This window comes from Rana temporaria, chromosome 1 (genome assembly GCF_905171775.1).
Source record: "Rana temporaria chromosome 1, aRanTem1.1, whole genome shotgun sequence".
Lineage (NCBI taxonomy): Eukaryota > Metazoa > Chordata > Amphibia > Anura > Ranidae > Rana > Rana temporaria.
Window position 1 is genome coordinate 264,979,373 of NC_053489.1, and position 25,796 is coordinate 265,005,168.

Here is a 25,796-nt window from a genome sequence, read left to right on the forward strand (position 1 = left end):
CAGAGAACAACTTTAGGCTAGGTTTATACATGTCCGGTGCAAATTTCACCTCAGTTTTCACTGTGGATTTCCAAATCAACTGTTTAGCTGTGATTTAGATGCAGTTCAGATGCAAATTTTTAGGACCTGGCGGACAGGTGTCTTTTATATACACATAACGAGTTGTCGTTAGCAGCACCTTCTTATATTGACAGGACTAATCTGTGTACCACATGAGAACATACTGTAGCCAGTCCATGGGAGCCAGAATTATTGTTGGTTGGTAGGGGGATCAAATACTTATTTTAATCACTGAACTGCAACTCAATTTATAACATTTGTATCATGTGTTTTTTCTGGATTTTTGGTTGATATTCTGTCTCTATCATTAAAATTACACATATACTACCCAAAACTACATCCTACATCCTAGGCTTGGTTAGAGTTGAAACTTTCTGGCTTGCTCAGTAATTTAAGGCCAATGCAACTTAATTAGAATGCCTAAACATTCTGAACAGACCTTTCTACAAGATTCTTTCCCATTTAGATGGGCATGTAACTATTTCACACCTAGGGATTCATGTTTCCACAAACCAAGATGAGCTCTATGGGCCAGATTCACGTAGAATTGCGGCCGTGTAACGTAACCCGTTTATGTTACACCGCCGCAAGTTTTCAGTGTAAGTGCCCGATCCACAAAGCACTTACCTGTAAACTTGCGGCGGTGTATCAAAAACACGTCCGGCGCAAGCCCGCCCAATTCAAATGGGGCGGGTACCATTTAAATTAGGCGCGCTCCCACGCCAGACGTACTGCGCATGCTCCGTTCGCAATTTTCCCGACGTGCTTTGCGCGAACTTACGGCGGCCCGACGTGTTTGTGAATCGCGACGTGCGTAACGTACTTACGCCGAAAAAAAATAAATCAAAAGCGACGCGGAAACGACGGGCATACTTTAACATGGTGGAGTAATTTTACACCATGTTAATAGCACCCCTAACTTTGGGATGGGAAACTAAGACTTGCGCCGACGTAACAACGGGAAAAACCTTTGTGGATCGCCGTAACTGCTAATTTGCATACCCGACGCTGGAATACAACGCAAACTCCACCCAGCGGCGGCCGAGGTATTGCATCCTAAGATCCGATGGTGTAAGACAATTACACCTGTCGGATCTAAGGGCTATCTATGCGTAACTGATTCTATGAATCAGTCGCATAGATACTCTGAGAGATACGACGGCGTTTCAGAGATACGCCGTTGTATCTCTTCTGAGAATCTGGCCCTTTGATCTCAAATATCTACCTGCCTATCTATTTACTGTCTGGGGCATGGCTAAATGGGTCATGTGATCAAACACTCTCAATATCTCTCTGGCACCGATTTATTAAAGTTTCCGGAATTCTCAAGATGGCTTCCTTCCCCAATGTCCTACCATAGAGTACAAGGAGGCAGTGCAGAAATTGGAAAAATATGCTCACATGCCCATTACGGACTCTGGTGGTAAGCCTAATCTTTACTGTCCATTTTACAACAAAGTTTAAATTCATTGTTTGGCTAGAAGCATTTATGGCTTAGCAGAATGTCCATCTTTACATGTTCTTCTGCACTCTGGTCTTTTCTGTGCCACTCTGTATATGGCCATCTGGCCATCTTAAACATAACATTCTAGTTGAGTGTAAGCAGAATGGTGGATATAGTTTGGTTTTCAAACTCTGCATAGCTAATAAATAGTCTCATGTTGTGTATAAAGATCTTTCAATCTATAGTATGGAAAATGGGGCCATTGATATAAAGGCTTATAAATATACACAAAAGCGTGAAACCAAAACACAAAAATATACACAGTACTATAGAAAGTAAAAGGACTTTTTGTTAAGTAAATATAAAAAAAAATTGAACTAAGATGTATATTCCCCCTATAGACAAGTCTCAAACCATAGAAAGAACTTAGCTGCACATGAGACTTATGCCGCGTACACACGATCGGAATTTCCAATGGAAAAAGTCAGATGGACTTTTTCCATCGGATATTCCAATTGTGTGTAGCCCCATCAGAGTTTTTTCAGAGAATTCCGATGAATTCCATTGGAGTTTAGATATAGAACATGTTCTATTTTTCTCCGATGAAATTCTGTCGGAATTCTGATGTGATTTGGCCAGGCAAAAGCCAGATCGTTTGTACGCGGCATAACACATATTTTGAATATTCATATGGAAATTCTGAAAACTGTTTTTCAAAACATTCTTTCTTGCCATTATTAGTAAACGAATTTAGTTTGATAGACCCTAACATTTAGTCCAGACCTGCTTTTTGAAAGAATTCCCAGGCAAATTAAACAGGCTGTATTACAATTTGTACTACCGGTAATCTTTCTGAACAAAAGTAACATTCACAGTTAGAGTTTTGCTTAGGAACATTTTTCTATCTTGCCCCTTCAAATTTTCTAGTCACTAAAATCAAATACAATTGTCATTTTGCCTCTACTAACCATTAGAAAATTGAACGAACGTTATGAAAAAAACATTAACCTTCTTAGCGGTATTCCCGAGTCTGGTTTGGGGGAAAGATTTCAATACCAAAAGCGGTATCCCCGAGCCAGACTTGGGGCCGCCTCACAGCCTCCACAGGCACAAGTTACTTACCTTGTCCCTGGATCCTGCGATGCATCCCCGCTGTGTGAGCGAGTGGCGTCCTCGCTCGATTCACACAGTGCCTGTGTGCCGCCGATCTCCGTTCCCTGCAACGTTACGACGCACGGGGTCGGAGAACGGCGCCAAATTCAAAAAAGTAAATAAACACATTACATACAGTATACTGTAATATTACAGATTACAGTACTGTATGTAAAAAATACACACCCCCCTTGTCCCTAGTGGTCTGCCCAGTGTCCTGCATGTACTTTTATATAATAAAAACTGTTCTTTCTGCCTGCAAACTGTAGATTGTCCATAGCAACCAAAAGTGTCCCTTTATGTCAAAAATGGTTTTAGATCAGCTAGAAAACAGCGATAATAAATTATAATCGCTTGCAGAATTGAGCGATAGCGATTTGTGGGGAAATTCATCATAAAAAAATAAAAGTAATGACAGCGACAATTCTGAAACTAAGAAAATGTTAGTGTTTTTGATTTGATTACATTTGAATATATATTGAATAATTTTTATTATAATTACATATATATTATTTGTTATAATTATTTATAGTTATTTATTATATTATAATTTATGATTTTGTGTTTCAAACTTTATCATACCCAGGATGCCTACTAGACTCTTGTTTGGACAGATTTAAGTGAGTTATTCCTAAGAATTACAGGCCTACAATGTAAAACGCCAAATTTCCATGCAAAATAATTGTACCACTTTTGGTACATAATTCCAGACATAATCATACCGCCAGGGAGGTTAAACAAAATTCTACTGATGTATTATCGGCTTTATTCTGGTTTCAGTAGCAGAGAATTGTGTTACAGAATGCAGTCACTGTGAAAAAATTACATGTACTGTACCTCTTTCTGAAAGATCTTCAAGGTATGCCTTTATAAACTCCTTCTCAAACTGTTCTCGGTCTTGATTATTCTCATCTTCATTCTCATTATCTGAACTTTCACATGCTTCAATTGGATTATCTAGAATCTTCACATACCTGAAAGGAAACATTGTATAACAAGTTTAAAACATAAAAGGATATGCAATTTAGAATTAGATCAGTATGTTAGAACTGCTTTAATAATCAACAGGGGGTACTCCAGGCTGACATGCTGCTATTACTTACATCTTTACCACTGTTCTTGTTATCCCTTTTAATAAGTGATCACAACTGATATTGTTTTTGTTCCAGCCCTCATCTAGATACTCTGGTTGTACTAAATGTGTCCTATGTGGGCAAGCTTCCACATCATGACAGGTAAGCTTGTAAAGAACTGGAACAGCTCAGTATAGGACAGTCACAGGCATGATAAATAGACATGAATAACAGTAACGTGCAAGATTCCCTTCATTGTATGCCCTAAAGCAAGACCTGATGTTTTGAAAGCCAAGTTTAAAATTAAAATTGACATAAAAAAAAAAAGAAAAAAGGATCATATATCTTTGAAAATCCTTCATCATGATAGTCCACTTGTACAGGTTCGGAACTCATATAAAAGCAACTCTGGACAACAAGTTAAATCAGCCACTGGACAATTCAATCTAAGAAATACTAAAAATGTGCTAAATTTAAAACGTTCACTCATTTTTAACGTCAAAAGGATTTAATAATGGTTCTCTGGAGAACTGCAGCCCCTTGTCGTACAATCCTATGCTGTGCAGCCTCCACTTCTGAAAACTACAGAGGGGCAGAGGTTTTGTGCATGTAACAAGTGATAAGTGATGTGATCCACAGGAATTGGAGTATGGGGTGAGTAAGGACACTTTGCCTGATGCTATTGCTTGCAGGAAATTAGTATAAGGCACCATTTTACTGCCACATTAATTTTCTGTAACATTTGTAGGCCTTCTCTTCATCTCTAGCACCTCCTTTGACCTTCAAGATACTGTAATACTGGGAAAGCAGATAACACGTAAGGTGCCAGGAGAGCATGAGATGCAGAAAGAGATGATAAGATACAGTATATAAGATTGGAATACACTATTAAAAATACTGCTAAGCCAGTAATGTAGAAAAAAATGTTTTTAAAGAGGTATTCCATTAGCCAAGCTTTTAAATAGTTTTCCTTTTGGAATATTGAATATAAAGATATTCTGATGTAAAGTATTATACATACCATATACTAAATTAATGTGATAACATTATAGTAAAGGATGTAAAACAAAATCATAGAGAGTTATTATATAATGAAATCCTATTTGTTTCATTTTGCAAAATAAACAAATAATTTCATGGAAAAGCACCTCTTTGGTTCAGGAAACAGATTTTCTCTGCTGCAACCAATTAGTAAGGGTGAAGCACATGAATATAATTCATATATAATAATACAGTATTATCCTATATAAAAACGATTTGGCTGTTTTAAAAAAATAAATAAAAAATTACTGAGACTCAAACTAATCATTACAATGCTGGCACAGTTGAAAATTATAGACAGATTATGTTCCCAGGCTGCCATTTTCTGTACTTGTAAAACTGCTATTTTCACTATGAGAAAAAATACCATTGGCGTGACACTAGGGCCCACTGTCAGTGCATTTATTTGCAAAAAATAATTCTGCCAAACTGTCTTATTTTTTTATACTTGCCTGGAAAGCGAACACTTGTAAAACTACCAATTTCCCTCTAAGAAAAAAAACACCAAAAATGCCAGTGACAATCACTGTAATACTACTGTAGGCCACCCTGCCACTGCATGTACTGCCACTGGGTAGGATTGGCCTGGGTCAAATCAGACCTTGCACTAAAATGGTATACCATTACATTGACCCAACCACATGGCTCCTCACCCCCCCCCCCCACCCCAACTCAAGAACACAAACACACAGACACATTTATAGTCGCAACATTACAACATAAAGAAAAAGTTAATGAAATATCTACCCTTTCCCCCACTTTTGCACATTGTACCTAGAATTGGGTGGCATCACAATCCATTTGATAAGAACCTGGTAATGCAAAAATCCTGCAAGAAGATACCTTTGTCCTCTCAGGGGATTTGGCATACTTAGAATTTCCAGAATCTTACCAAACATATTGTGAAGCCACCCTCTCCAGTGCAGAAGCATGGTGTTAGATTAAGCACATGTTCTAATATATTTTTACACAGAATTTTTTTCCACATATAATGCTGGAATGGTCCTTAGCCAGTGTCTTCCCCTCACAAAGCACTTTAAGCTACTGTAATGCCACGTACACACGACGATTTTTAATGGTCTAGAAAAAAAACGAAGTTTTTTTCGACGTGATTCTTGTTAACCTGCCTGGCGGTCTTCCCGAGTCTGACACGGGGTTAGATTTTCCTGCTGCGAGCGGAAACCCCGTGTCAGACTCGGGCTTGCCTCGCTAGATCCACAGGCACAAGTTACTTACCTTGTCCCTGGATCCAGCGATGCCACCGCGCTGTGTGAGCGAGTGGGTCCTCGCTCGATTCACACAGTGCCTCCGTGTGACGCCGATCTCCGTTCCCTGCGACGTTACGACGCACGGGGACGGAGAACGGCGCCAAATTCAAAAAAGTAAACAAACACCTTACATACAGTATACTGTAATCTTATAGATTACAGTACTGTATGTAAAAAAAAACACACCCCCCCTGTCCCTAGTGGTCTGTCCTGTGTCATGCATGTCATTTTATATAATAAAAACGTTTCTTTCTCCCTGCAAACTGTAGATTGTCCATAGCAACCAAAAGTGTCCCTTTATGTCAAAAATAGTTTTAGATCAGCTAAAAAACAGCGATAATAAATTATAATCACTTGCAGAATTGTGCGATAGCGATTTGTGGGGAAATTCGTCATAAAAAAAAAAAAATAATGACAGCAACAATTCTGCAACTGAGCAAATTTCAGTGATTTTGATTTGATTACATTATTGAATAATTTTTATTATAATTATATTATTATTTGTTATAATTATTTATAATTATTTATTATATTATAATTTATAATTTTGTTTTTAAAAAAATGTCATACCCGGGATGCCTATTAGAAGCTTGTTTGGTCAGATTTAAGTGAGTTATTTCTAAAAATTACAGACCTACAATATAAAACGCCAAATTTCCTTGCAAATAATGGTACCGCTTTTAGCATGTTTTTTCTGACAGAATCATACCGCCAGGGAGGTTAAGCCTGCCTTGCCTACACACGATCGTGAAAAAAAATGCTCAAGCAAATCGCGGTGACGTACAACACGTACGACGGCACTATAAAGGGGAAGTACCATTCAGATGGCGCCACCCTTGGGGCTGCTTTTGCTGATTTTGCGTTAGTAAAAGTTTGGCAAGAGACTCTTCAGTCTTCGTGCTTTTCAGTCTGTTACAGCGTGACGAATGTGCTATCTCCATTACGAATGCTAGTTTTACCAGAACGAGCGCTCCCATCTCATAACTTGCTTCTGAGCATGCACGTTTTTTTCACGTCGTTAAAGCCTACACACGACCGTTTTTCACGACGTGAAAAACAACAATGTGAAAAACGATGCAAAAAAAATAGAGCATGTTCTAAATGTTTAATGGCCATTTTTCACATCATGAAAAATGCTCTGGAACCTACACACGATAATTTTTAATTACCATTTAAAAAATGGTCGTGTGTACGCGGCATAACACCACATTTGTGAATTTGAGGATCTACACAGTAGGTATATACTGGCAGGGAAAATTTTAGAATTTTTTTTTGGGTGTGAATTGAAGGGCAATTTTTGACAAGTTTACTTATCTGTATTATCTCTCTCCCTGACAGCATACTGGTGTGCCATCTTCTTAGACTGTTCAGTAGAGGAGACATGAGTAACTATAGCAAGGAAACTGGCTGTATGGGATGAATGTCATATCATAGCTCCCAACTGTCCCTGATTTCGAGGGACTTTCCCTGATTTGGAGCAATGTCCCTCTGTCCCTCATTCCTCCTCATTTGTCCGTCATTTGGTCTGATCTATATAGATGTATATAAAATTCATCAAATTTATCAAAAAGAGTTTTCAAGCGCTAAACCTTTCATTTCTAAATGGCTGCATTTGTAAATTCCAAAAGTCAATATAAAGAAATAGTAGTGGTAAAAAAAGCACTTGTGGGTTTAACCAATCTTGTTTTTTGTACAATACTCCTTTAATGGGGCGTGGCAAGGGGTGTGTCCTATGCCTGAATACTTTTGCTGATAGGTGTCCCTCATTCAGTGTCAAAAAGTTGGGAGGTATGTAATAGACATAAGGATGAATGCATTCAATATATTTTGAGTTATTTCTGAGTTGCTCTAAGCTGCATTTACAGTCACACAGTGACTTGTATGGGAAGTAAAATCAAACAAATACTCATGTACACAAGCACTCAGATGACTTCACTTTGGATCTGCTCTGTTAGTTTCAAGTTAAACCTCTTACTTGTCTGGAGTGTAGCTTTTACTTCATAAGCTAACACCTTAACGTAGACCATAATGGGATCTGCACTATAGTATGTTTGGCTGACTCTGAGTCAGAACAACAAGCAGATGGGGTTTAGGGTACACCTAATTTACGTAGGTGCCCTGTAATTTGTCTGTATTGTATCAGGAAATGTGTTTAACCACTTCAGCCCCGGAAGGATTTGCCCCCTTAATGACCAGGCCATTTTTTGCGATACGGCACTGTGTCGCTTTAACTGACAATTGCGTGGTCATGCGACATTGTACCCATACAAAATGTATGTGCTTTTTTCCCCCACAAATAGAGCTTTCTTTTGGTGGTATTTAATAACATCTGCGGTTTTGATTTTTTTCGCTGTAAACAAAAAAAAAAAGCGTCAATTTTTAAAAAAAAAAAAAACCCACAGTATTTTTTACTTTTTGCTATAATAAATATCCTCCAAAAAATAAAATAAAAAAAATAAAAATCGTAATAAGCGTACATTGATTGGTTTGCACAAAAGTTATAGCGTCTACAAAATAGGGGATATATTTATGGCATTTTTTATTTATTTTTTACTAGTAATGAAGGTGATCTGCGATTTTTATCGGGACTGAGACATTGTGGCGGACAAATCAAACACTTTTGATACTTTTGTGGGACCTTTGACATTTATACAGTGATCAGTGCTACAAATAGTCACTGGCAGGGAAAGGGTTGACACTAGGGGGCGATCAAGGGGTTAAATGTGTTCCCTATGTGTGTTTTAACTGTGCGGGGAATGTGGCTGACTAGAGAAGGAGAGAGATCATTGTTCCTACTTGGTAAGAACACAGATCTGTCTCCGCTCCCCTGAAAAAATAGGATTTGTGTGTTCACACACACAAATCCTGGTTCTCGTTCTGACACGAGCGATCGCGGATTCCCGGCAGTCATCATGCCTGCCGGTCACACGCATCGGCTCCGGGCACATGTGCCTGCTACAGCATCTTAAAGAGCCAACGTACAGCTATGACGGCTTGCTCAGCAGTGCCAACCTGCCACAGTATAACTGCAGCGGCTAGTCAGGAAGGGGTTAAAAGTTATCATAACTAAAGTTGAGTGTTTACATTTTTTTTTCTCAAAATCTCAAATAATTTTTTGGAGAGTCCTAAATTGTGTTCTTCTGCCAATTTTTCTATCATAATAACTTGGGATTGGATGCATATTAAGTTCTCTAGTCCTGGTGGTTGTGGAAGGAACCGTTTGGACAGAATTACCTTTTTCATGCCCAGGAAGGGACAGAATTAGCCTCAGCAACCCTGTAGACAACATAGTGAAAAAAAATACTTGTTGAAGAGTTTCCAGTGGTGATATTCATGTAATTGACTGCCAGTTTCCAAGGTCTTTTCTATGAGGGCAAGACCAAAATAAGTGCATTAGGTCAGGGTGAGAGGGACATTTAGGGCAGAGTGTCAGCTAACCATATCTAAGGTTATTATTCAAAGTAGGGATGAGCTTCGAGTTCGAGTTGAACTCATGTTCTACTCGAACATTGCCTGTTCGCCCGTTCGCCGAACAGCGAACAATATGGGGTGTTTGTGGCAAATTCTAAAAGCCGCGGAACACCCTGTAAAAGTCTATGGGAGAAATCTAAAGTGCTAATTTTAAAGTTTGGTGACCCGGGTCCTGCCCCAGTCAATGCAAAAAAAGTTTTAAAAACTGCAGTTTTTTCGAGAGCAGTGATTTTAATAATGCTTAAAGTGAAACAATAAAAGTCAAATATTCCTTTAAATTTCGTACCTGGGGATGTGTAAAGTATGCCTGTAAAGTAGCGCTTGTTTCCCGTGCTTAGAACTGTCCCTGCACAAAATTAAATTTCTGAAGGAAAAAAAGTAATTTAAAGTACTTGCGGCTATAATGAATTGTCGGCTCCCGGCAATACAGAGAAAAGTCATTGATATAAAAAAATGCTTGGGGGTCCCCCCAAATTCAATTACCAGGCCCTTCAGGTCTGGTATGGATATTAAGGGGAACCCTGCGCCAAATTAAGAAGAAATGACGTGGGGTTCCCCCCAAATATTTGGCGCAGAGTTCCCCTTAAAATCCATAGATATTTGGGTGGAACCCCACATATTTATTTATTTTTTTATTTGACGCAGGGTTCCCCTTAATATCCATACCAGACCTGAAGGGCCTGATAATTGAATTTAGGGGGGACCCCCACGCATTTTTTTTATTTTTTTATCAATGACCTTTCTCTGTATTGCCGGGAGCCAACAATTCATTGTCCTTTTAAATGACTTTTTTCCTTCAGAAATTACATTTTGTGCAGGGACATTTCTAAGCACGGGAAACAAGCGCTACTTTACAGGCATACTATACACACACCCCAGGTACGACATTTAAAGAAATATTTCACTTTTTGTGTTTCACTTTAAGCATTATTAAAATGAAACTTGATGCCAGTCTATGATCCAAATAGATCACATCAGTCCACAAAGAAACAGAAGAAAATAGATGAATACAGTGAGTTTCAGAGGAGGAGAGGGACATAAGAGAGGTATGGGAGATTGGGAGTAGAAGCATTCTGACTATACCTCCCTTCCCTCCTCTGGGCCATGGGAGAGGGCAGCTGGAGAGGTGGAGTCAGATTCTTGAAGCCAGGTTTCAGTAACAGCAAGTAAGTAAAAACCTGAAGTTGCAATCTGACAATCTCCATGGAAAATGCTATAAGACCTTTCATTAAAAAAGCTAAAATAAAAATTATTGAAGCCAAAAGTATGCATATGTTGTACTTGGTTACAGAATCTTTATTAAATATTATAAATATATAAGCATTGGAAAACATTTAAAGACTAATGCCATTAAATTATGAATTGGAATAAATAACAGGAAACCACAAGCAGTCCTCATATTTATGAAATCAATAAATATGACAAGAAACCCATGCATAAGTCAGAATTTTGCATACATGCATATGCAACAAATTCACACACAAGCTGTGAGCTGAGCTGCTCTGTTATAATATGCCTTGTTGTATTTTGTTTCATTATGTTATTTACAACAACGAATCTAAGAAAAAGAAAAAGATAATCTGTGTTCTGCCTTATCTGTCACTATGTGATTTGTAGGGATACAAGTAACTAGAAGATATTAGGATAAAGCTTCCTGATATACATATAGTAATAGAATACAACATTTTCTGTTCTCTCATAGTCATTATTCTTTTTTAAACCTTAATATATTGTAAGCTGACACAGATCAGAGTCAGTAGGAAACATTTCATTATTTAGAAGCACATTCTTCTTTTAAAACTGGTGTCAATGAAACATGCATTTATTTCCAGATTGATCAAATATCGTAGGGTGGGCAGCTTAAGAACATAAACACAAGACGTTACAGTTCACATTGCAAATTAATCAGGTCCCCACTTCATCCTCTTTGAGTAGAACTAAAGGCAAAACCTTTTTTTTACCCCATTTTGGATAGAGTAAGGGAGGATAATAACCCCTTTTAGTTTTTTCTCCTCTTTTTTTTGCTATCTGTGTGCCATTAGGGAGATTTCCTTAAACGTCCTGTCCCAAAACCAGAACAGGAAGTGAGAGAAAATGCCTTCAAAGTGAATTCCTGGTTATCATAGATTTTACTGTGGCCTAAAAACTACCTCTACTGTAACAAGTTTTATTCAGAAACTCATTTGGCCTTTTCTGATCCACTTAGTGCAGTTTCCATAGATATTATTTATAGCATTTGTTTTTTTCTTATTGTATGCCGGTTTGGAGATTGCATTTATCAATGCATACTCTTTTCCCAGTACGCAAACGCTGGAGTTCAACATAGACAGATTCTGGTGGTAGGGGACTCAATTCTTAGAAGGACAGAGAGGGCAATCTGTGACAAAGACCTGAAGCGCCGAACTGTATGCTGTCTACTGGGCGCTCGGGTTTGGCACATCACAGACCTTGTGGACAGATTACTGGGAGGGGCTGGGGAAAACCCGGCTGTCATGGTGCACGTTGGCACCAATGACAAATTTAGAGGCAGATGGAGTGTCCTAAAAAGAACGATTTTAGGGACTTAGGAGCCAAATTGAGGAAAAGGACCTCCAAGGTAGTATTCTCAGGAATACTACTGGTACCTCAAGCCACACCAGAAAGGCAAAGAGAGATTAGGGAAGTAAACAAGTGGCTGAGGAGCTGGTGTAGTAAGGAGGGGTTTGGGTTCCTGGAAAACTGGGCCGACTTCTCAGTTGGTCACCAGTTCTATAGAAGGGACAAACTGCACCTAAATGAGGAGGGTGCAGATCTGCTGGGAGTGAAGATGGCCATAAAGTTAGAGGGGTTTTTAAATAGGTGATGGTGGGAGGGTCCAGAGGTAGATATAGTCAGCAATGAACATATTCCAGATGGTAGTATGGGGGGGCATTAGTGATAGGCTGACTAAAGCACATCGACCTGAGGTAAGTATAGTAACAAGTCCTATTTTCAATCTCGGAACAACCAATAAGAGGACTGCATGCAACCAGTCTAAACTATGTGGCATGTTCAACAATGCCAGGAGCCTGACAGACAAGATGGGTGAAATAGAAATACTATTGAATGAGGAGGATTTCGATTTTATGGGAATTTCAGAGACCTGGTTCAACAGCTCTAATGATTGGTTGGCAACCATTCAAGGGTAGGGGAAAGAGACCGCCGCTCCAGATGAGTGCACCTCGGTGGTGAGTATGGACTCAGAAAAATCCAGTGGGTGCAGGCAATGCACGAAGCATAAATAGAAGCAAAAAGGTATGGACAGCCGCACTCCGATAAATGTAAAAAACAATAAAAGCATTTAATCCAGTAAAAAAACACTGCACAAACAAAGAAACAGCAAACGGTGGGATGATATAGCTGACGCGTTTCACATTGTTATACAATGCTTAGTCATGACAAAGAACACAGAGGAAAGATGGGTTTGCTTAAGGAGCATGACAAATAAGGGCATTAGCCAGTGCATCCCATTGGGAAATAAATTTAAAAGAGCGAACAAAAGTCCTGGATGGCTTAACTCCAATGTAAAAATGCATATAAAAGCAAAAGCCAGTAGCCAAAACTGCAGTGTTTGTCCTCGTGACACATCACAGGAAGCAACCTCATGGCTAACAGAGGATAGCATTAGAAATAGACTTGGAAACGTAACATTTATAAATCACCGGGAACAGATGGCTTACACCCGAGGGTACTTAGGGAACTCAGTCAAGTAATTGCCAGACCAATGTTCCTAATTTTTACTGACAGTCTGACTGGAATGGTACCAGCTGATTGGAGAAAAGCCAATGTAGCTCCAATATTTAAAAAAGGGCCAAAATGCATCCCTGGGAATTACAGACCAGTTAGCCTAACATCAATAGTACGCAAGCTCTTGGAGGGGATGATAAGGGACTATATACAAGATTTTAGTAAGGAAAACTGTATCATTAGCAGTAATCAGCATGGATTCATGAAGAATCGTTCTTGCCAAACCAATCTATTAACCTTCTATGTGGAGGGGAGCTGCCATCTAGATAAAGGAAGGCCTGTAGATGTGGTGTATCTGGAATTTGCAAAAGCATTTGACACAGTTCTCCATAAATGTTTAAAAGTAAGGTCCGTTGGCATGGACCATAGGGTGAGTACATGCATTGAAAACTGGCTACAAGGGCGAGTTCAGAGGGTGGTGATAAATGGGGAATACTCTGAATGGGGAATACACCTCCTCTGCATTTAAAAAAGAAAAATTATATATATATATATATATATATATATATATATATATATATATATATATATATATATATATATATATATATAAATAAAGGGGGGACACCAGCATCACACTAAGACAAACTGCGGTTGACATTTTAACAAAACGGTGCAGGGGAACCACAACATTAATAAAATAATAATAATAAAAAAAAAAAGGAATGCAGCAAAACAAAATGAAATTTGGTGCTTGATGCACTATAAACTGTGTACAATTGAGGACTGCCACTTACACAAATTGCAAAACTAAAAAACATTAATAAAAAAGGGGAACACCAGCATCACAGTAAGATAAACGAACAAACTACAGCTGACAATTAAAAAAAAGGGAAAAGGGGAATAATAATAATAATAATAATAATAAAAAAAAGGGATGCAAAAAAAAAATATGTGGTGCTTGGTGCAGTATAAACTGGGTACAATTGGGGACTGCCCTGACACAGATTCAAAAAGCTAAAAAAAATATATAAAAAAGGGGGAACACCAGTTTTACAGTAAAACAAACAGCGGCTGACAATTTAAAAAAAGGGGGCAGGGGAACATAAAAGCATGCAGCACTAAATGTAACTACACTGCACTACACTCACACTACAGTGACACTCTTCCCTCACACTAACTAGCTTGCTAAAAATGTATTGTCACTGAGTCCTGCTCTATCTCCAACTTCACACTGCAAAAGGTTCCATTTGAAGGAACCTTTTATAGTGTGGGGCATGGGACTATGAGCACTGAGCCATGATTGGGTAAAGTCATCATGACTTTGTCCATTTAGGGCTCTCATGGTGATCTGTGTGGGAAAACATCCCGCAGAGCGCCCTCCAAATTTGGGTGTTCTAAGAACACCCCGAAGGGGGCTGTTTCGGGGCCGAACTGATGCTCGGCCTAGACAGCTCACCCATCACTAGTGCCAATTCATCTGGTAAAACAATATCCTTCTTTGTCCCCTTTATGTGTTCAAAGTTGTAATATTATTTTTATTATTTTTATTATTCTTATTCTTATCCTTATTATAGCCAAATTTTTTGGGTATGTTCTATAGCAGAAGTAAAAAAAATATATATATTTTTTTAATTGTCTGTCTTTTCTTGTTTATAGCGCAAAAAATAAAAACTGCCGAGGTGATCAAATAACAACAAAAGAAAGCTCTATTTGTGGGGAAAAAAAGAACAAACATTTTATTTGGGTCACATGAACGCATAATTGTCAGTTAAGCGGCAAGGCGATTCGGCGATTCGTTCACTAGCTTTCGTGGGCACGCACGCTCAAGTTTGGCCACCTGCGATCGTTCCCCACATAGACAGAACGAGGATCTGCTGAAGTAAACAAGGTAGATCTCCGTTCTGTCAAGGGATGACACTGAGATCTCTCTTCCTGCTATGCAGGAATATGGATCTATGCATTTCCCCAGTCACACAGTCCCCCATAAACATAAACAGGGAACACATTTACCCCTTGATTGCCCCTGATGTTAACCCCTTCCCTGCCAGTGTCATTAGTACAATAACAGTGCATATTTTTTTAGCACTGATCACTGTAATAATGTCACTGGTTCCCCAAAAAGTGTAAAAAAAAAAGGTGTCCAATCTGTCCGCTGCAATGTTGCAATCCCGCTAAAAATCACTGATCGTTGCCATTACTAGTTATATATTATTGCCATTATTAAGCCAATATGTACAATACATATTGGCTTAAAGTGATAAATAAATTGGTTTTATTTATATATATTTTTTTGGATATGTATTATACCAGAAAGTAAAAAAATATTGTTTATTTTTTAAAAATTTTCATTTTTTGATCAAATACCACCTAAATAAAGCTCTATTTGTGGAAAAAAAGGGACGTAAATTTTGTTTGGGTACAACATTGCATGAACACGCAATTGTCAGTTAAAATAACGCAGTGCTGTATCGCAAAAAATGGCCTAGTCATTAAGGGGGTAAATTCTTCCGGAGCTGAAGTGGTTAAAGTAACGCAGTGCCATATCGTGAAAAATTGCCTGGTCATGAAGAGGGAGCTGAAGTGGTTAATGTAGGTATCCCCTCTTGGAAATCTGTTTTGAACATTTTGAATAAGTATTTTGCTTTATAGAGCAATATTGGAATGTTGTTATTCTGTTTTCTTACTTTTTCTTCTTTTTTTATAGCAAAAAATTTGTGAAAGCAAATGTTCAAACACAATAAAACAATAACAACACAATAATGAAATTTACTTCAGAGAAGGGTTTTCAGTAAGGGCAGACGGTATCTCAACCAAGCTTTCACCACTGACAACCAGCAATTTCAATTTAGTCATATTGTTCAACTCAAATGGCAGGTAGGTAATATTATTTTTCTGTAGTAGTAATGTCTCCAGCTCTTCTAATCTGTAAAGAAATAAAGTGAATTACTATAATTCAGCTTACTCACATCCAAATTGCTCAATTCCCTTTAGATCTACCAACAAAACGATGTAGTGCAGGGGTCTGCCTAATTAGATACAAAGGGCCAGATCCTCGTAGCGCGGCGCATTGTTGCGGCCGGCGTAGCGTATCTCTGATACACTACGCCGCCGTAACTTACAGCGTATTTTCCTTATCCTCAAAGAAGTTGCGCCATAAGTTACGGCAGCGTAGTGTAATTTTGTCATCGTAAGGGCGCGCAATTAAAATCGATGTGATGGGGGCGTGTTTTATGTAAATACGTTGTGACCCGACGTAAATGAAGTTTTTTTTTTAACGGCGCATGCGCCGTCCGTAAGGGTATCCCAGTGCGCATGCTCGAAATTAAACCAGAACAAGCCAATTCTTACGACGGTGAGGTCATTCTACGCAAATCCCTATTCGCAAACGACTTACGCAAATGACGTAAAAAATTAAAAATTCGATGTGGGAACGACGGCCATACTTAACATAGGATACGCCTCATATAGCAGGGGTAACTATACGCCGGAAAAAGCCGAAAGCAAACGACGTAAAAAAATGCGCCGGCCGGACGTACGTTCGTGGATCGCTGTATCTAGCTAATTTGCATACTCGACACGGAATTCTACGGAAACGCCACCTAGCGGCCAGCGGAAAAATGCACCTAAGATCCGACGGCGTACTAAGACGTACGCCTGTCGGATCGAGCCCAGATGTAGTCGTATCTTGTTTTGTAGATACAAAACAAAGATACGACGCAGGAACTTTGAAATTACGCAGCGTATCAATCGATATGCCGGTGTAATTCTTCTAATGGATCGTTTTCATCAGTTAACCGATGAAGCTGACTGATGGTCCATCGCGCCTACACACCATCGGTTAAAAAACCGATCGTGTCAGAACGCGGTGACGTAAAACACAACGACGTGCTGAAAAAAAAAAAGTTTAATGCTTCCAAGCATGCTTCGACTTGATTCTGAGCATGCATGGATTTTTAACCGATGGTTGTGCCTACAAATGATCGGTTTTGACCTATCGGTTAGGAATCCATCGGTTAAATTTAAAGCAAGTCCGATGGTTAAATTACCTATGGGGCCCACACACGATCGGTTTTGACCGATGAAAACGGTCCATCAGACCGTTGTCCTCTGTTTAACCTATCGTGTGTACGAGGCCTTAGACATATTATATTTCAGGCAGCTTTCTTACCCTACTGTTGTGGTGACAGTATCACTTTAAGCAGAATATATAATTTTTGGGGCCATACTGGATTGGTTATAAGGAAGTAACATTTTATTCTATGTCGGTTTTAAACACTCATAGAAACTGCAGACCGAATTGGAAAAGTAATGACAATGAAAAACGTGTGTATATATATATATATATATATATATATATATATATATATATACACACATATTTTTCCCCTGGTCAGCACTGTATAAATCAATTGATTGAAGAACTAGGCAAAAATAGAATGAATTTAGCCAGTGCTTTTACAAAATCAATGTAAATAAGCGGCTCCAGAAGAGCAAGGACTTCTCAGCAAATGTCAAGCCCAGTTGTTTTCCAGACAGCTTGTATGCATATATTAAATGAATAAAAACACAATCCAATATTTACTCAGAAAACATATTTATAAACACTTGAAACTTTCAGTTCCCCCATCTGTAAATTTGGTATGGTATTTCACTATACTGCCATTTGTTATAATCTAGTCCACCAAAAATATTACAGTTCTTTTGTTGTTACCAATGAACTTAAAAAGACAAAATACAACAATAGCATTCACCTATCTATGTCTTGTGGGAGATCCTTTAAGATATTACTGCTGATGTCCAACCACTGCAAACTTGACATCCGTAAGACACAAATTGGAACAGAAGAGAGTTTGTTTGCTGACACATCAACATAAGTGACCTTTTTCAAACTACTCAGCTGGAAAAGAAACAAAAAAATAATTCATGACAATGGAGATTGCAAATATTCCTCAATATCAAGGCAGACATTATATATATATATATATATATATATATATATATATAAAAACACAAAAGAAAACTACACTAATTTTGGGTAAATTGTAATTGTTTTTAAGTTTATATACAGTACAGACCAAAAGTTTGGACACACCTTCTCATTCAAAGAGTTTTCTTTATTTTCATGACTATGAAAATTGTAGATTCGCACTGAAGGCATCAAAACTATGAATTAACACATGTGGAATTATACATAACAAAAAAGTGTGAAACAACTGAAAATATATTTCATATTCTAGGTTCTTCAAAGTAGCCACCTTTTGCTTTGATTACTGCTTGGCACACTCTTGGCATTCTCTTGATGAGCTTCAAGAGGTAGTCACCTGGCGCAGCACCCCATCACTCTCCTCCTTGGTCAAATAGCCCTTACACAGCCTGGAGGTGTGTTTGGGGTCATTGTCCTGTTGAAAAATAAATGATGGTCCAAGTAAACGCAAACCGGATGGAATAGCATGCTGCTGCAAGATGCTGTGGTAGCCATGCTGGTTCAGTATGCCTTCAATTTTGAATAAATCCCCAACAGTGTCACCAGCAAAGCACCCCCACACCATCACACCTCCTCCTCCATGCTTCACAATGGGAACTAGGCATGTAGAGTCCATCCGTTCACTTTTTCTGCGTCGCACAAAGACACGGGGGTTGGAACCAAAGATCTCAAGTTTGGACTCATCAGACCAAAGCACAGATTTCCACTGGTCTAATGTCCATTCCTTGTGTTCTTTACCCCAAGCAAGTCTCTTCTGCTTGTTGCCTTTCTTTAGCAGTGGTTTCCTAGCAGATATTCTACCATGAAGGCCTGATTCACACAGTCTCCTCTCAACAGTTCTAGAGATGTGTCTGCTGCAAAAGGTGGCTACTTTGAAGAACCTAGAATATGAAATAGATTTTCAGTTGTTTCACACTTTGTTATGTATAATTCCACATGTGTTCATTCATAGTTTTGAAGCCTTCAGTGTGAATCTACAATTTTCATAGTCATGAAAATAAAGAAAACTCTTTGAATGAGAAGGTGTGTCCAAACTTTTGGTCTGTACTGTATATATTTTTAAACTAAAAGCTTTATGTTAACTGCTTACCGACCAGCGCACAACGATATATGTCGACAGTATGGCTCAGACAGGCAGAAGGACGTACCTGTACGTCCCCTTTAAGCTTGCGGCATTGTGGACGCATGCGCGCCCGCCGCAAGTTCTGTGAGCCTGACCGTGGGTCCCGTGGACTCGATCGCCACGGGGATACCCACAATCATCTCACGGTTAGAACAGGGAGTTGCTGATGTAAACAAGCATCTCCCTGTTCTGCCTACTGACAATGACAGTGATCACCACTTCCTGTAATCGGAAGTGGTGCTCACTGTCTTGTGACATGTAGCCCATCCCCCCTACAGTAAGAATCACTCACTTAACCCCTAAAGCGCCACCTAGTAGGTAACCCCTTCACTGCCAGTGTCATTTTCACAGTAATCAGTGAATTTTTATAGCACTGATCGCTGTAAAAATGACAATGGTTCCAAAAATGTGTCAAAAGTGTCTGCCATAATGTCACAGTCACGATATAAATCGCTGATGGCCACCATTACTAGTAAAAAATACATTTATAAAAATGTCATAAAACTATCCCCTATTTTGTAAACGCTATAACTTTTGCGCAAACCAATCAATAAACACTTATTGTGATTTTTTGTTTACCAAAAACATGTAGAAGAAAACATATCAGCCTAAACTGAGTAAGAAAACAAAAAATTATATATATATATATATATATATTTTTGGGGGATATTTATTATAGCAAAAAGTAAAAAATATTCATTTTTTTTCAAAATAGCCGCTCTATTTTTGTTTATAGCGCAAAAAATAAAAACCGCAGAGGTGATAAAATACCACCAAAAGAAAGCTCTATTTGTGGGAAAAAAAGGACATCAATTTTGTTTGGGAGCCATATCACACGACCGCGCAATTGTCAGTTAAAGAGATGCAGTGCTTAATCGCAAATAGATACTCCGGTGTTAAGCTGACAAATGGTCCGGGGCTGAAGCGGTTAAACAAAAATAAATAAATGTTCTCCACCACATCCATTCCTATATAATTACATTTTAACTCCCTTGTGTCCAGGCTACCAGACAAGAAGCACAACCCCAAATTATTCAGTACACACACACACACACAAAATAGTGCCTGATAAAAAAAAAAGACTGACAGATGAATAATACAAACTTCTGCTATATACTGTATTTATTGGCGTATAACACTCACTTTTTTACCCTGAAAATAAATTGGTAAACTGTTCCTGCGTGTTATACGCAGGGGGCTGTGGAAACGTTTTTTCCCTTGAAACTTCCCTTTTAACGACTTCCATACCAGGCACTTACGCACCTTTCCAGCCCAAGCCAATTTTCAGCGTTCAGCACTGTCAAAATTTGAATGACAATTGCGCAGTCATGCTACTCTGTACCCAAACCACAATGTCCCACAAATAGAGCTTTCCTTTGGTGGTATTTGATCACCTCTGCGGTTTTTATTTTTTGCGCCAAAAATAAAAAAAGACAGAAATTGTTGAAAAAAAAAAGGTTTTCTTTGTTTCTGTAATTTTTTTGTAAATAAGTACATTTTCTACTTCAATGATGAGCACTAATATGGCGGCTGCACTGATAAGGCGACACCGATGGGCACCGATGAGGTGGCACTGATGGCGGACACTGATAGGCAGCACTAATGGGCACTGAAAGATGGCACTGATGGGCACTGATAGGTGGCACTGGTATGTGGCACTGATGGGCACTCATAGGCGGCACTGATGGGCACCAATAGGCAGCACTGATGGGTACTTATGGTGGCAGTGATTGGTACATATGGTGGCACTGATAGGTGGCATGGATGGGCACTAATGGTCACTGATAGGTAGGTATGGGCACGGATAGGCACTGATAGGTGGCACTGATGGACACTGGCTGGCACTGATGGGTGGCATTGCTGGGCATCATTGATTTGGAGTCTTTCACAATGGTGCCAATCAGTGCCTATTTGTTGGCACTGATTGGCACATATTTGACATCAATTTTCATATGTGGATGGCCATGTGGGATGTACCTGGCCATCCACATGCTTCGGACTTCCCTGGTGGTCCTGGCGGCTTTCCTGGTGGTCCAGTGTGGGCATCTGTGGGGGGGCTGCGCCAGCATGTTATCCTGCAGGACGTCAATAGACGTCCAGTCAGGATTACAGAACCACTTCCCGGACATCAATTGTCTATTAACCGGGCGGGAAGTGGTTAAAGTTAGGGTGCGTGTTATACGCCTGTGCGTGTTATATGCCGATAAATACGGTAATCGATATGATTTCCAGTGGTCATTTAATTTATACATTTGTTAACAAGTGCATACTCAATTTGTTTCTTTTTCTTTCTTTTTATTTGTTTGTAGTGAATATTGTTTTTAGCTTTTATTTTCCAAATGTCTGCCCTTTACTGAATTTACTGATTAGTATGAGTTTCAGCTAATGATCTCTGTAAGCAGATATTTTTCAACAGGGCGCTAAAGACAGAAAGCTTGGAAAAAGTAGCATTGAGCTCCATCTGCTGGATGTAAATGGGATTTTTTTGCAATAATTTATTTATTTAGCATAACTAATAAATATATTTATTTTGTAATTGTATTGTCTTTATCATAATAAATAAATACAACATATGCAACATCATTCCATATTCTCTTTACATTTATATGAAATTGAAATAGCATTTTAACTACTTGACCTCCTGAAGATCTTCCCCCCTTAATGACCAGGTTACTTTAACTGACAATTGCGACACTGTACCCAAATAAAAATGTTGTCCTTTTTCTCCCCACAAATAGAGCTTTTTTTTTATGTGGTATTTGATGACCTCTGCTCTATAAACAAAAAAAGACTGTAAATTTTTAAACTTTCTGCTATCAAAACATACCCCCAAAAAAATGTAACCTTTTTCTTAATCAATTTAGACCAATATGTATTCTGCTACATATTTTTGGCAAAAAAATCCCAATAAACGTATATTGATTTATTTGCGCAAAAGTTATAGGGGCAGATCCTCGTACAGAGGCGCATTTATACAGTAGCGTATCTAAGATACACTACGCCGCCGTAACTTTCTTTTTTTTTTCAAATCCAGAAAGAATCCGTGCCGTAAGTTACGGCGGCGTAGTGTATCTTTGCCGGTGTAATGGCGCCTAATTCAAATTGATGTAATGGGGTGTGTTTTATGTTAATACGTCGTGACCCAACGTAAACAAAGTTTTTTTTTAACTGCGCATGCGCCGTCCGTGGGGGTATCCCAGTGCGCATGCTCGAAATTAACCCGGAAAAAGCCAGTGCTTCCGATGGTGACGTCATTCTACGCAAATCCCTATTCGCGAACGACTTCCGCAAACGACGTAAAAATTACAAAATTGTACACGGGAACGACGCCATACTTAACATTGAGTACGCCTCATAACAGCAGCTTTAACTATACGCCGGAAAAAGCCGAACGAAAACGACGTAAAAAAATGTGCCGACTGGACATACGTTCGTGGATCGCCGTAAATAGCTAATTTACATACTCGACGCGGAAATCGACGGAAACGCCACCTAGCGGCCGCCAAAATATTGCATCTAAGATCCGACGGCATACTAAGACGTACGCCTGTCGGATCGATCCCAGATGCCGTTGTATCTTGTTTTGTGGATACAAAACAAAGATACGACGCGGGAAATTTAAAATTACGCCGGCGTATCAAGAGATACGCCGGCGTAATGCTTTTGTGGATCTGCCCCATAGTGTCTACAAACTATGGGATACTTTTATTCATTCTTTAAAATTATTTTATTTTACTAGTAATGGCGGCAATCAGCGACTTAAGGCTCATATACACTATAAGAATATCGGGTGAACATTTTCATCTAAAGAATTTTCATATGATTTTCATATAGTGCGTACACAACTTTTGACAGCCGATTCAGAATTTTTGTACGAAAATTCCTGAAGGGACAAACTCCAAAATTTGCTGTGAAACATCGAGAAAAAATGTTCGCCCGATTTTCTTATAGTGTGTACGCCACGTTACAGCGGGACTGCAATTTTGCAGTGGACAAATTGGACCCCTGACACTTTTGATACTTTTTGGGGACCAGTTACACTCAAAAAGTGATTAGTGCTAAGAAAATATGCACGGTCACTGTACTAATGACAATGTCTGGGAAGGGGTTAACAACAGGGCCGATAAAAGGTTTACCTTTGTGCCTAGGTTGTGCTCATTCACTGTGGGGGAGGTGCGTTGACTAGGGGAAGGCAAAGATCTGTGTTCCTGCTTTATAGACACACAGGTTAACTCTTTAATTTTATAAGCATTGCATGCCTTTCACATTTTACAGTTTTATTTTTCACCAAAATGATTCTACAATAATTACCACTTCTCTACCAAACTACGCTTATAATTGTCATGGTTGACAAGTGGTTAAAGCAAGCTCACGGCTGCTGTAGCTATGAGCTTGGTGCAGAATTTAGCTGACGAGTTTTCAGAAAAGTGAGCTGGGTAGTTATAAAAGGCTTGATCACTTTTATGGAGCTCTGACAATGTGTTCCCCCAAACTGGTGGTGTCTGCGGTGGTTCCTGGACTCCCTCGCTCTGGGGAGCTCAGGACCATGGCAAATTGCTTGTACACTGATACCGGTTCCCACTGTAACTAAAAGGAAGCAACGTGTATTACCTCACTTAGGGATAACAGCTGTCACTCTTTGGTAGACATATGCACACTGAAATATTTTGTTTCGGAATTTCATTTTCGCCCGAAAAATACATTTATTTAGTTACTCCCGAAATGGAGTAGGGCCCAGCACTTGACCGGAAATTTATGATTGTGGCGTGTAGCTGCTTGTCAAATCTTCTTAGAACTTTCGACAGACACCATAAGCCTTCAATGACAGATTCAACGTTTGTATGTTTTTCGCTGCTTCATCGAATCTTCGTCGTTCATGTCGAATGGTCTACCCCAACACTGTCTCTATAATGTCAAATCTTTTCTCTCTATGTCGAATCTTCATGTCTCTATAATGTCAAATCTTTCTTCTCTATGTAGAATAATCTTGGACTTATAGAGTTAAGGTTAGACACATTCGACCGCAGGTTCGATAGACACAGATTGCTATTGTGTCAGGGACCAGTTAAAAGACCCTTGCATGTGCGCATGCGCGCGCACACTGCTACACAAAATAGGTAGCAGCACCCATCTGTGCCCGTGCGCCGGCGCGCGTCAGATGCGTGCGTGCACATCGGGTGCGCGCGCATGCACTTTAACGCTGTTTGGTGCCATTGTGCCTTTAAAAGGCCAGCAGCTGCAGTGATGCGTTGCTGTCTGATCTGCAGCTCTGCATCAGTGATCTGTGTTCCTGTAAATCTTCTACCTGTACCGACCCGGCTCTGCCTGACCATCTGACCTCTCTGATCCCGACCTTTGGCTTGTTTGACCCTGCTTAATCTCTACTGGCTACCCGTTGCCAGACCTTGCCTGAACCTCTGACCACGTTTTAAAGTCTCCTGCGTCTGCTGTCTGATTACCTGCTCTGACCCGGCCTGTCTGACCCTGCTACTGCCTGCTGCTCTGTATCTGTACCAAACCCGGCTTGCCTCACCTAGCTCCAGCTTCTGCTGTTCCTGTACCCACCAGCTCCAGGGTCGCTGACCCATTACTACCACTACTGCTGTCTACAGTTCCAGCCATCTCTGGAGGATCATCGTCCTGCCACTGTGCCAGACTACTACTACCATCCAGGCACTCCTACCTCGCTGCACTCTCAAGCTCACTGTTCCCACTCCAGTGACTCCTGAGCCAGGCCTGTAAGAGAGGTCTCCTCCTGCAAATTAGGCTCTGATTACCAGGTACGCTTTATACTTAAGATATTGTCAGCGTCATGTCGAATCTCCTATCTATATCGAACTGTTGTAGGAACTAAAATGAAAATAAATAATTTTTTTAAGTTGGATCTTTCGAATTTCAGATTTTGCTCGTTCGTTTTCTTTTGTTAAAACGAAAATACCAGAAATTCGGACGAAAATGCATTCGGATGAAAATGAATGCACATGTCTACTCTTTGGCTAGTGTAGCTGAGGGTGTAGCTAATCAAGGATATTATGTTCTAAATTAGCTGCTTTGGAGGGTCTCCAGGGTACCTGCATGTATGTAGCACCCTTGGGCTAGATTCAGATAGGTTACGCGGATCTAAAGATCCGCTTACCTATCTGATTTACGATCCGCCGCCACAAGTTTTTGAGGCAAGTGCTTTATTCAGAAAGCACTTGCCTGTAAAGTTGCGGCGGCGTATCGTAAATCCCCCGGCGGAATTCAAATTCTGCGGCTAGGGGGCGTGTAAAATTTAAATCAGGTGCGTCCCAGGGCCAAACGAACTGTGCATGCGCCGTCCGCTAAATTTCCCAGCGTGCATTGCTCCAAATGACGTCGCTAGGACGTCATTGGTTTCGACGTGAACGTAAATTACGTCCATCCGTATTCACGAACGACTTACGCAAACGACGTAAAAAATTCAAAATTCGACCCGGGAACGACGGCCATA

General features: G+C 39.6%; 1 protein-coding gene across 1 annotated transcript in view; it reads right to left on the minus strand.

Annotated features, from left to right (window-relative positions):
* LRRC2 (leucine rich repeat containing 2) overlaps window positions 1-25,796 on the minus strand; it is a 270,174-nt gene that overhangs the window by 13,834 nt on the left and 230,544 nt on the right. The window contains exons 6-8 of the mRNA XM_040355283.1: window positions 17,969-18,114; window positions 15,988-16,140; window positions 3,494-3,630 (exon numbers count right to left, since the gene is read on the minus strand). Of these exons, the coding sequence (XP_040211217.1) occupies window positions 3,494-3,630; window positions 15,988-16,140; window positions 17,969-18,114 (436 nt within the window). The remainder of the gene's footprint in view (window positions 1-3,493; window positions 3,631-15,987; window positions 16,141-17,968; window positions 18,115-25,796) is intronic.